The sequence below is a fragment of the Mustela putorius genome, unplaced genomic scaffold, assembly GCF_011764305.1.
Source record: "Mustela putorius furo isolate JIRA1106 unplaced genomic scaffold, ASM1176430v1.1 tig00003850_pilon_pilon_pilon, whole genome shotgun sequence".
Lineage (NCBI taxonomy): Eukaryota > Metazoa > Chordata > Mammalia > Carnivora > Mustelidae > Mustela > Mustela putorius.
The window spans coordinates 15,644,448-15,657,417 of NW_025422002.1; the positions used below are offsets into that span (position 1 = coordinate 15,644,448).

Below are 12,970 nucleotides of genomic sequence, written 5' to 3' on the forward strand. Positions count from 1 at the left end.
GCAGCTGTTTGCAGCCGGGTATACGGGAGCCTATGCTGAGCATCTCTCAGCATAGAGAGATGTGTGAGGGATTCCCACGGGGTGCGGGAACAGAACACCTCTCCCCCCAGCACCTGGTCTCCCTCTTGCTGCTTGGCTTTGTGGTGCACACCAGAGCGCCCCTGCTGCCTCCTATGTTCAGATGAGGAGTGAGCTCCCTGGATTAGCCAGTTACTGTTCTGTCTGGTGTATAAGCACGGACTACCTGCCTCCCTCCCTGGGCCTCGCACTCACCTTGGCCATCTCTCGATACAGCTCCTTCTTAGCAAGCTCTGTGGAATTCAGGGTTTGGATACTGTAGTTATAAACTGCGTCTTTGGCCGGGGCTGAAATTCGGATCACCTTCACCACAGACTTCGAAGGCTTCTTAAGCTGGTAGGCTCCAGTAATATTTTTCTGAGGAAAGAGACACCAGTCATTATACCCAGACCCCTCAACGCCAGCTGCCAGCTAGTGGTGAGCAAGGTGATCTGTGGGGCACGGCCGCAGTGTGCAGGGATCACGTCTCGAGCTCTGGAGCTGCTGTGCCATCACAGAACCTACCAGAGGGCCATCTGCTCCAGACCTTCACTGTCCAACGTGGCAGCCAGGGCCAGAAATGGGATTTGCCTAAGGCCAAAGTAACTGGAATTCACAACACCTGGCCACAGATAGAATTTGGGGCTTCGATGGTCAGAAGTGGGAGATTCATGCTTCATGCTTCTGTGGATATACAGGGGAGATGGTGACTTCAAGCAGTAAGAACTACCCACCCTGCCCACGGTCAGCTTTTAGTGCTGACTACACAGGAAGTATCACCTTCTCTCCAGAGCCCCCAAGACGGTCTGTCAGCTTCCTTGGTGAATGAAAGCTGCAGTGAAGGGAGAGAACAGAAGGTGGCTGGGACCCGGAAGAGAAGGAGTTGCATTCTTAAGCATTGTGCAGTGTTGTTTGCCCGCCACTTGCCTATCAACCTTCAGCAAAATCACAGTCTTTTGCTTTGGGAAAAAAAATTTTTTTTTAACTGAAGATGGTGACTTTGACTCACATTAACCACATCTTTAGGCCAAACCCAAGTGTCTTGACTTTGTAATCTTTGAGGAATTTCTGTAAGAGAATGCAAAATAATCAAGGGAAATATTAAAAAATCTGTGATTCACATTTAGGAGAGAAAAGTGAAGGCAACAAGTCAAGGCAGTTTGAGAGCAAGAGGGTCTGGAGGCAGAGGCAGGCCACAGGTCCTTGGATGAGGGACAGGACTCCTGCCATGGAGCCCCTTCAAGATGACTATGCCAGAAGGGCCATCCAGGCTGGGACCCTGTAATGGCACACAGAGCTGCAGTCAGAGCAGTGAGTATTCTGTCCAGTTTTTCTGGTTGTTCTCTGTTGGGGGGGAGGGTGGTTTCTGAATGAGCCAGTCTCCCTTCATAATAAGTGCAAGTCCCCTGCTCCTTCCAAACCTTAGAGCTAGAGCATTACAACCTAGAGAGACCGATTTCTCCTTTCATGGTACTTACTCCTTAGAGTTTAAAATGGATGTTCTGACCAAAAAGAGACTCCGTGGTGAGGTTAGAACAGTGGTCCACGGTTGTTCCGGACACGGGATTGCCGGCCCTGGGGCTGAAAGCTGCAGGGAAATTTGGACTCGCAGCCAAAGGAGCTAGATGCCTGAGAAGTAGAACCAGCATAAAAGACCACAGACACAAACTGAATGGAAGCCAAGCTGTTGGAAGAGATGGGATAAAAAGTCAAGGCAAATGTAATAATCAGTCTTCAAAGCAGCAGACTAAAGAAACAAATAGTGTATGTAAAACATCAGAGTTGAAATAAAGGACACAAGCAAGCAAGACACCCTGCAGAAGTGGGGCAGCTGTAGAAGGAATGAGTGAACTGGAAACGAGCTTGAGGTAAAATTAGAAAGCCTGGGAACCAAAGTGGAAACAATCCAAATAACAGAAGTTGCAAAAGGAAAGGGAAAGCAGTAGGAATTTTTTTTATTTATTTTATTTATTTATCAGAGAGAGGGGGGGAGCGCGAGTGAGCACAGGCAGACAGAGTGGCAGGCAGAGGCAGAGGGAGAAGCAGGCTCCCTGCCGACCAAGGAGCCCGATTGGGACTCGATCCCAGGACGCTGGGATCATGACCTGACCCAAAGGCAGCTGCTTAACCAACTAAGCCACCCAGGCGTCCCAGCAGTAGGAAATTTTTAAAAAAGCAGGAGCCTCAGAAAAGAGAACAAAAATGCCAAGCCTGGGCACACTGTTAGTGACAGGTAAGACCACAAAGGTAAAGACCAACTCTGAAAACTGCCAGAGAAAGAGCAGGCCACCTGTGCAGGTAAAAGTACCAGACTGGCCTCCAGTTCTAGAGCAGCAGAACTGTGAACAAGAACTTGAACCTAAGACTGTATACCCAGACGAGATGGCCATTCCATTGACAGCAGTGTGTCAGTTGTACAAGGCTTGGGAGGTTTACACAGAGACTTTTCCTACACCCTACACCCTAATCTGTGTAATGGTTTCATAGGGATATATATAGATTAAAATGAAGGATGCTGTATACCTAAGATTCATACGGCTTACTGTATTTAACGCATACATCTAAAAAGTAATAGCAGAGACAAAAGGACCTATCATATTTATAAAAGAAATCAACAGGCTAAGGAAGTCTGAAATTTGTATATATTTAAAACATAAGCTTGATAGATATAAAGCAAAAATAGGAGATGATAAACCTATAATCATATCTGGAGATTTTAACAGACTTCCCCTAGAACCTGAGAGAAGAGACAGAATTTAAAGATAAGGATATAGATTTGGGAAAGGAAAAAAATTTAAAAAAAGGTTGATGTGTTTGGAACACTATCAACAACTACAGGATACTTTTTTTTTTTTTTTCAAATATTCTGGAACAGTTTCCAGGATTAACCTTATTTTGGACTGTAAATCAAATATCAACAAAGGATAGAAATTATACAGAATATATCCTCTGATCATGCAGTCAAGGTACAACTGAATAACAAAAAGAGGTAACAAAAATCCTAAAATGTTTGGAAATTACACAGTATACTATTAACTAACCCATCAAAGGACAAATGAAAATGGAAAATAGAAAATTATTTTTAACTGAGTCATCATGAAAATAATGATATACAAAAACTAGGGGATGAACTTAATGTTCATAAGAAGTTTTTAGCCAAAATGAATACATTATAATGGATCCCAGGACCCGGGGATCATATCTGAAAATTACCTAAACGTCCATCTGAAGAAATTAGAAAAAGCAGAGCAAATTCGAGCCAACAAAAGTAGGAAGGAATAAGAGTAGAGATCCATGTAGTAGGAAATAAATGTAAATATGGAAATTTAAAAAGCAACAGATATTGATTCTTTGAAGAAAATAATGCATTTGTAGGTGCAATTTTAATGAAGATCTCAAATACCCATAAACAAACTAACCTATAAATAGCAACCTGATCTGACTGCATTGGCCTTATATATCATTGGGGAAGGGATAGGCTTTTAAGTCAAGTGCTGGTACCGTTGAACATGTGGAAGAAATGAAATTAGATTCCTACCTTCATACGAAAAATAAATTCCAGGGGTCCCTAGGTGGCTCGGTCTGCCTTCAACTCAGGTCATGATCTCAGGGTCCTGGGATTGAGCTCTGCATTGAGCTTCCTGCTCATTGGAGAGCTTGCTTCTCCCTCTCCCTCTGCCCCCAGCTATTGCTCTCTCTCTCTTGCTCACTCTCACTCTATCTCAAAACATAAATCTTTAATAAATCTTTAAATAAATAAATATAAAAAAAATCTTTAAAGAAAAATAAATTCCAGGGGCGCCTGGGTGGCTCAGTGGGTTAGGCCACTGCCTTCGGCTCAGGTCATGATCCCAGGGTCCTGGGATCGAGTCCCGCATCGGGCTCTCTGCTCAGTGGGGAGCCTGCTTCCTCCTCTCTCTGCCTACTTGTGGTTTCTCCCTGTCAAATAAATAAGAAAAAAAAGAAAAAGAAATTCCAGATAAATTCAAAATTTAAATCTGATGAACAAAAATTTAAATCTTCTTAGAAGAAAACACTGAATAGTTGTATGACTTTGGGATAGGAAAAGATTTTAAATAAGGCAAAACATTTAGGTCATAAAAGAAATGGAAATTTTACAAAATAACTTTTGTCCCTTAAAAGATGGCAATAAGGGACGCCTGGGTGGCTCAGCTGGTTGGACGACTGCCTTCGGCTCAGATCATGATCTCGGAGTCCCCGGGATCGAGTCCCGCATCGGGCTCCCAGCTCCACAGGGAGTCTGTTTCTCTCTCTGCCCTTCTCCTCACTCATGCTCTCTCTCCCTGTCTCTCTCTCAAATAAATAAATAAAATCTTTAAAAAAAAAAAAAAGACGGCAATAAGTAAAAAGAAGTCAAGCACCAAAAGAAGATTTGCAATGTTTATAAAATGCCATTGTTAGCACTGAGAACATTAAAACTACCTAAAGTTCAAAGGAACACATTTACAGAAGAAGAAATTATTAAATTTCAAATAGTAAAAATATATTGAATAAAAATATATTCAACTGCAGCAGTAAACAATGAAATGCAAAGTAAAACCTTCATAGAGACTATTACACATTAGAGACTAGCAATAATTAAAGTCTGACTATAAGAGGTATGAGCATGGAAGTAGGAAAATAGAAAGTCATGCATGGTTGGCAGGCATATAATGGTCTAAACATTTTGGAAAATAAAGTATTACCCAGACAAGTCAAAGTACAATTTAGCAATTTTTTTTAAAAGATTTTATTTATTTATTTGACAGAGATCACAAGTAGGCAGAGAGGCAGGCAGAGAGAGGGGGAAGCGGGTTCCCTGCTGAGCAGAGAACCTTAATCAGGGCTCGATCCCAGGACCCTGGGATCCTGAGCTGAAGGCAGAGACTTTAACCCACTGAGCCACCCAGGTGCCCCTAATTTAGCAATTCTAATCCTAAGTAAACCTCTCAAAACAGTTCTGCATGTCTATGTTAAAAATATGTAATTACATTGTTTAAATAGCAAAACATAAGAATATAAATGCCCATTAATAAATTGTATAGGTGCGTGGGTGGCTCAGTTGTTACGCATCTACCTTTGGCTTGGGTCATGATCTCAGTGTCTTGGATTGAGTCCTGCTGCTTCCTCTCCCTCTGCCACTCCCCCTGCTGTGCTCTCTCCCTCTCTCTCTTAAATAAATAAAAATAAAATCTTAAAAAAATATAGTAAAGCAAAGGATAAAGTGGACACAACTCCCCAAGGCTCCCCCCACCCCCTGCCACAGACATCGTAGCAAATAGAAATAAGTAAAATTGTAGTTAGGAAGGAGGAAGATAGGACTTCCGGGACGGTGGAGTAAGGAGCTCAGTCCTCTCCTCAAGAAACAATAAATCTGGATGAAATTGTCAAAAGCAACTACTGGAAATTGTCCAAAGGCATACAAAAAATTTAGATATGTTTACTCATAAAAATGTGCTGAACTTCAGGAAAGCACAGTCAGAGTTTGTGTCATTCTTGCCACCCCAGGGCACTTAACGGCAGTAGTTCTGCTGGGGCATGCCAGTCATGAAAATCTGCGGCTGCTCTGCTCATTTGAACGCAGACTTACTCAATTTGAACTGTGGCTTGGCAAACCCCATGTGCACAGCTAATTATAAGCAACAATAGCAATCTCAGCAGCAAAAAAACAGAGCTGCCCCCCTGCTCAGCAGGGCTGAGGTTGCAATCCTACATGTGGCAAGCAAATTAATCAAAATTTAACGGGGAGAGACAGGAAATGAGATAGCCATAAAGGACCTTGACATGCTCTTCATACATCCCTTGCTGACTGCCTGCCTGCATATGCATGAGAGGCCTGTGAAAAGCCAAAGCCAGAGCCAACTTTGAACGCATGCCCCTACCCACACACAGATCCACTGAAACAGGTTGGAAGCCTGGGTGGCCAGAGGTACGCAACTTCTAACCATTTACTGATTGATCACTGATTGAAGAAGACATGGCGGTGACTCCAAGGAAGCCAGGCTTAAAAATAAAAAGCAGTTTTAAAACCAGCAAAGAGGGGTGCCTGGGTGGCTCAGTCGGTTAAGCAATAGAGTCTTGATTTCGTTTTAGGTCATGATCTCAGGGTCACTGAGTCCCACAGTGTGCAGCCTGCTTAAGATTCTCTCTTTCCCTCTCCCTCTGCCCCTCCCCCACACTCATGTACACACACACACACACACACACACTATCTAAAAACAAAATGGATGCCTGGGTGGCTCAGTTGGTTAAGCATCTACCTTCAGCTCAGATCATGATCTCAGGGTCCTGGGATCAAGTCCCACATGGGGGGGGGTCCCTACTCAGTGGGGAGTCTGCTTCTCCCTCTGCCTGCCACTCCCCCAGCTTGTGCTCACTTTCTCTCTATCAAATAAATAAAATATTTAAAATATAATAAAAGTAAAAACAAAACCAGGAAAGATAATCAGCTTGCTACAGACCACTGAGGAAAGAGATTCCACATATTTTGTGCAAGCAAGTTATTAAATAACAGCCACCACCATCACCCTTGGGGAGAAAAAGCAGAATCCAGAGCTGCTGCAATGCATTTCCTATGTCTATTTTTCAACCAAAAATTAGGAGACACGCAAAGAAATAGAAAAGTGTAAACCTTAATTCAGGAAAACACAGCCATCATTAGAAACTGTCGAGTGAATTCAGCTGCTTGACTTAACAAAGACCTCAATGCAGCTGATACAAAAATTAACTAAAAATTATTTCAGAAATTTAAGGAAATATACAATGAGTCAAGAAATAGGCAATCTGAATAAAGAGATTTTCCAAAAAAGCTATGTAAAGACTGAAGTTCTAAAGTACAGTAACTGAAATGAAAAATTCACTGGAGGGACATAACAGATTTAAGCTGACAAAGAATCTGAACCTAAAGATAGAGATTATCCAGCCTGAGAAAAAGAAACAAAAGAATATTTTTTTATATTAATGACCTGTGGGACATTGTTAAGTGAGCCAACATGCGCATAATGGAAGTCTGAGAAGGGGCAGAGAAGGAGGAGCAGAAAAAAGTATTGAAGACATTAAGGCCTGAAAGATTGACCTACTGACCTAGGGAAGCTCAATGAACCCCAAGTAGGGTGAATCTAGAGAGATCCCCACCTGTACATACTAGAATCAAACAGTTGAAAGAAAAAGAATGAAAAATCTTAGAGCAAGAAAAAAATGACTCACCATGTATACAGAAACAATATAAATAATGGCTTAATATTCATCAGAAACAACAGAGACACAATGTAATGATATTTTCAAAGTGCTGAAAGAAAAAATATTCTCAGTAAATACCAAGTATTCTATGTCAAGCAAAACCCATCTTTTAAAAGTAATAGTGAAATAAAAATATTCTCTGATAAAGGTAGAATTTGTTGGTAGTGACCTGCTTTTATCCGATATACTAAAGGAGATCTTTTGAAACCGAGAATAAATGACACCAGATGATAACTAAAATCTACATTAACAAAATCATTGGAAATGATAAATACATAGTACACATAAAATCATATATAAACATTTTCCTTCTCTCAAATTAGAATCTGGAAGACATGATTGCATAAAACAACAATAAAACTACATTTGGGGATTGTTTTATACACACACACATATTGTAACATAACAACATACAACAATAACAACGTAAAGGAGGGGTAGGAAATGGAACTATATTATAGAAGTTTCTACATTTTACCCTAAAAAAGCTAAAAATAATCTAAACTAGATTGTGATTAAGATGGATATAATGGAAGACTCCTAGAGAACCCACTAATAACTTTTTTTTTAAAGATTTTATTTATTCATTTGACAGAAAGAGATCACAAGTAGGCAGAGAGGCAGGCAGAGAGAGAGAAGGAAGCAGGCTCCCCGCTGAGCAGAGAGCCTGATGCGGGGCTCGATCCCAGGACCCTGAAGACCATGACCTGAGCTGAAGGCAGAGGCTTAACCCACTGAGCCACCCAGACACCCCACTAATAACTTTTTTAAGGAAAAAATTCAATGAAGGAATTAAAATGGTGCACTAAAAATACCTGTTCAACACAAAAGGAGGCAGTAAAGAAACAAAGGATCAAAATCAATATTAAATATATTTAAGAAATGACATAAATCCAACCTTACCGATAATTATATTATGCATAAATGGACAATCAACCGGCAAAGTTTGTCAGACTGGATTTAAAAAAAAAAAAAAAAAGATCCAGCTATCTGCTGTTTAAAGTAGACACGTATTAGATGCAAAGCCACAGTTTGAGAATCAACGGTGAAAAAATATGTAGTATGCAAACTGGAAGAGAGCTGCTGTGGCTACATTAACATAAAACAAAATGGTTTTTAAGAAATGTTACTAGAGGGGCGCCTGGGTGGCTCAGTGGGTTAAGCCGCTGCCTTCAGCTCAGGTCATGATCTCAGGGTCTTGGGATCGAGTCCCACATCGGGCTCTCTGCTCAGCAGGGGGCCTGCTTCCCTTCCTCTCTCTGTGATCTCTTCCCTTCCTCTCTCCTACTGTGATCTCTCTCTGTCAAAATAAATAAATAAAATCTTTAAAAAAAAAAAAAAAAAGAAATGTTACTAGAGGGGGCGCCTGGGTGGCTCAGTGGGTTGAAGCCTCTGCTTTCAGCTCAGGTCATGATCCCAGAGTCCTAGGATCAAGCCCCACATCCGGCTTTCTGCTCAGCAGGGAGCCTACTTCCCCCCTCTCTCTCTGCCTTCCTCTCTCTCTGCCTACTTGTGATCTCTCTCTGTCAAATAAATAAATAAAATCTTTAAAAAAAATGTTACTAGAAACAAAAAGACATTTCATAATGATTAAAGTCAGTTCATCAGGAAGATATAAACACAAACATGTGTAACAACAGAGTCCCAAAATATAATAAATAAAAATCTACAGAATTGAAAGGAGAAATAGATGATTCAGCCATGAATAGAGACTTTGATACCTCAATCTCAACAACTGACAGGACAACTAGAAGGAAAATCAATGACATAAGACTTGAACAAACAGAGCTGGCCATTATATAACATTATGTAACATTGTTACAGTGTTAGAAGAATATATATTTCTTTCAAGCCTAAGGATGGATCTAGGCCATAAAACAAATTGTAATAAATTTCACAGGACAGGGGCACCTGGGTGGCTCAGTCGTTAGCATCTGCCTTTGGCTCAGGTCACGATCCCAGGGTCCCGGGATTGAGCCCTGCGTCCAGCTCCCTACTCGGCTGGAAGCCTTCTCCCTCTCCCACTTCCCCCGCCTTGTATTTCCTCTCCTGCTGTCTCTCTCTGTCAAATGAATAAATAAGATCTATTTAAACACAGGATAGAAATCATATAAGGTATGTTCTCTAATCACAACAAAATTAAATTCTAAATTTCTAAAAGCCATAATGGAAATTACTAAATATTTCGTAGTGAGTGAAAATGAAAACCAACAAACCAAGTTTATGGGCTGCATCTAAAGTACTGTTTAGGGGGAAATTCGTAGCTGTACCTACATGTACAAAATAAAAAGATCCAGATCAAAAACATAACTTTACTCCTTAGGAAACTAGAGTCACAAATTGAACCCAAATAAGCAGAAGAAATTACAGTTTAGAGCAGAAAAACATGAAATAGAAAAATAGAGAAAATGAACAAACTCCAAAAATGTTCTTCAAAAAGACCACCACCATTGGAAAATCTTTAGCTAGGATGACCAAGAAAGAGAAAAGATACAAATTAGTAAAATCAAGAGCGAAAGAGGGGACATTCTACTAAATTTATGGAAATTAAATGAATTATAAGAAAATTCTATTAACTACCATATATCAGCAAATTAGGTGACTTAGATAAATGGACTGATTCCCAAAAAGACACAAATTATCACACCTGTCTTAAGAAAGATATCTGGGGGCACCTGGGTGGCTCAGTGGGTTAACCTTCTGCCTTTGGCTCATGTCATGATCTCAGGGTTCTGGGATTGAGCCCCGCATCAAGCTCTCTGCTCAGCAGGGAGCCTGCTTCCCCTGTCTCTCTGCCTGCCTCTCTGCATACCTGTGATCTCTCTCCCTCTCTCTGTCAAATAAATAAATAAATAAATAAACTTAAAAAAAAAGATATCTGAATAGACTTACCACAAGTAAAGGGATCAAATTAGCCATTTAAAATTTATTCACCAAGAAAAGCTCAGGCTTAGATGGCTTCACTGGATAGCTCTACCAAATACTGAGAGAATGAATGCCAACATTTCACATATTTCCAGAAAACAGAAGGGTAGGAAACACCAACTTATTTTACAGGGCCAATACTATACAAGTATCGATGTCAGACAAAACTATTACAAGAAAAATACAAAATATTAGCAAACTAAATTCAGAAACACAGAGATAAAAGATCATGCGCTCGGACCAGGTGGGATGCATCCCAGGAATACGAGATTGGGTTAACATCCAAACATCAAGGAATGTAAGACATTGTATAAATAAAGAAGAGAACCTCAATAGAGGCAGAGAGAAAAAAGGATTTGACAAAATTCAACATTTATTCATGATAAAAACAAACTAAGACTACAAGGAAGCTTCCTCAACTTGATAAAGCGCACCACAGTCCTGCAGTTAATATCTAACTTAACGGTCAAAGATTGCTTTCCTCTCAAGAACAGAAAGAAAACAAGCAGATGTGCTCTTACCACTCCTGTGTAACCCTGTGCCATATTCTAGAGGCTCTAAAGTAAAAGGGGATGGGGGTAGGGGTTTCGGAATGAATCCCCCCCCACCCCCTAACTCTTAATGTGGCTGTATTTGAATAAGGAAGTGATTAAGGTTAGATGAGTTATAAGAGTCGGGGGGGGGGGGCCTGATCCAGTAGGATCACGGTCCTTATAAGAAGAGGAACCAGGGAGCCCACTGTCTTTCTCCCCACACCTGCATATGCAGAGCACATGGCAAGATGCAGCCACCTACAAGCCAAGAGAAGAGAACTCAGAATGAGACCTACTCTACCAGCATGTTCATCCTGTCTTCCCAACCTCCAGAACTGTGAGAAAAATAATTTCTGATGTTTAAGTCACCCTATGGCGTTTTGTATGGCAATCAGCATAGATTAATGCAGGAAGGAAGGAAGGATATCTAGATTGGGAAGGAAGAAGTAAAATGGTCTTTACCCATGAATGATATGATCCAGGATCATGACCTGAGCCGAAGGCAGAGGCTTTAACCCACTGAGCCACCCCGGCGCCCCATGAAAACATTTTCATGTAATGATCTGTCTGCCGATGTTCATAGCAATGATACTCATAATAGTCTCAAACTAGAAACAATACAAATTTCACCAAATGGGGAATGAGTGAATTAAAAATGTGATACATTCAATCAATGGAATAGTATTCAGCAGTTTTAAAAAAGGAACTCTCAGTATGCTCTGCAACATGGACGAACCTCAGAAAGGGGATGCTCAGTGAAGGAAGCCAGGCACAAAAGACCCCATATTGTCTGATTCTGTTTATATGAAATGTCTAGAAATGGCAAATTAGAGACAAAAAGCAGATCAGTGGTTACCTGGGGCTGGAGGTGGGAGCAAGGATTGACTTCAAACAGGCATAAGGAAAAACTTTATGGGAATGGAAATGTTCTAAAACTGGATTGTGGTGGTTGTACAACTCCATAAATTTACTTAAAAATTATTTATATATACTTACAATGATTACATTTTACAGTAGTTAAATTCCATCTCTGAGTAAGGATAGAAAAAATTAAATTATGGTTGGGTTTCAATTATTGATTATGGTATGGATAAGCTAGCTAAGGCCATTTGAAATCACCAGTAACTAATAGAAACAATCTTTTTAAAAATCTGGAATGATGTTTCCAGGTGGTTTCAACCGAATATAAGTGATATGAAGATATTAAGTAAATTGTGCAAACATATTATAAATTTTATAGCCATGTTATCATAAAATCTTCAAGCTCCTTTGTTAAATGACATTAACAAAACAGTATTAACCCATAAATGAATGTGATGTAGTCATGTGATGTACTACTTGTGTGTGTGTGTGTGCACATGTGTGTAAATATGTAAGTGCACTCAGATGGTAGAATAATGGGGTAAGGGAGGACTGCGAATATTCTCAGTTGTTTGACTTTTTTATAGGCCTATTTTCAGTCTTGTTTCATAATTTATAAGGAAAATAACAATTGAAACATACTTTACAGAATATGGCCAAGGATGTAAACAGAGGAAAATGAGTAGGCTTTCTTATTAAACAAGAAAAAATAAAAATGAATGAAATAGTCAACACAAGAAACTAGGAAGGTAAGGGCACCTGGGTGGCTCAGTCAGTTAAGTGTCTGCCTTCAGCTCAGGTCATGATCTCAGGGTCCTGGGATTGAGCCCTGCGTCGGGCTCTCTGCACAGCGGGGAGCCTGCTTCCCTCTCTCTCTCTCTGCCTACTCGTGATCTCTGTCAGATAAATAAATAAAATCTTAAAAAAAAAAGAAGAAGAAGAAGAAGAAGAAGAAGAAGCTAGGAAGGTGTACCACTGTGAAAGACAGTATGGAAGTGCCTCAAAAAATAAAAATAGGGACGCCTGGGTGGCTCAGTTGGTTAAGCGGCTGCCTTCAGCTCAGGTCATGATCCCAGCGTCCTGGGATCGAGTCCCACGTCAGGCTCCTTGCTCAGCAGGGAGCCTGCTTCTCCCTCTGCCTCTGCCTGCCTCTCTGTCTGCCTATGCTCACTCCCTCTGACAGATAAATACATAAAATCTTTAAAAAAATAAACAAAAAAATAATAAAAATAGAACTACCATACGATCTTGGGTATTTACTCATAGGAAATAAAACACTACTTTGAAAAGATAAATGCACCTCTATGTTTGTTGCAGCAGTATTCACAACACCCAAGATATGGAAGCAACTCAAG

General features: G+C 40.5%; 1 protein-coding gene across 5 annotated transcripts in view; it reads right to left on the minus strand.

Annotated features, from left to right (window-relative positions):
* Window positions 1-12,970, minus strand: part of CFAP92 (cilia and flagella associated protein 92 (putative)) — a 66,522-nt gene that overhangs the window by 4,736 nt on the left and 48,816 nt on the right. For all 5 annotated transcript variants that reach the window (XR_006601572.1, XM_045063381.1, XM_045063379.1 and 2 more), the window contains one exon: window positions 274-435. Coding sequence is in view for 4 of the 5 variants with exons in the window: in XM_045063381.1 (XP_044919316.1) it covers window positions 274-435 (162 nt within the window). In the remaining variant the exon portion in view is untranslated. The remainder of the gene's footprint in view (window positions 1-273; window positions 436-12,970) is intronic.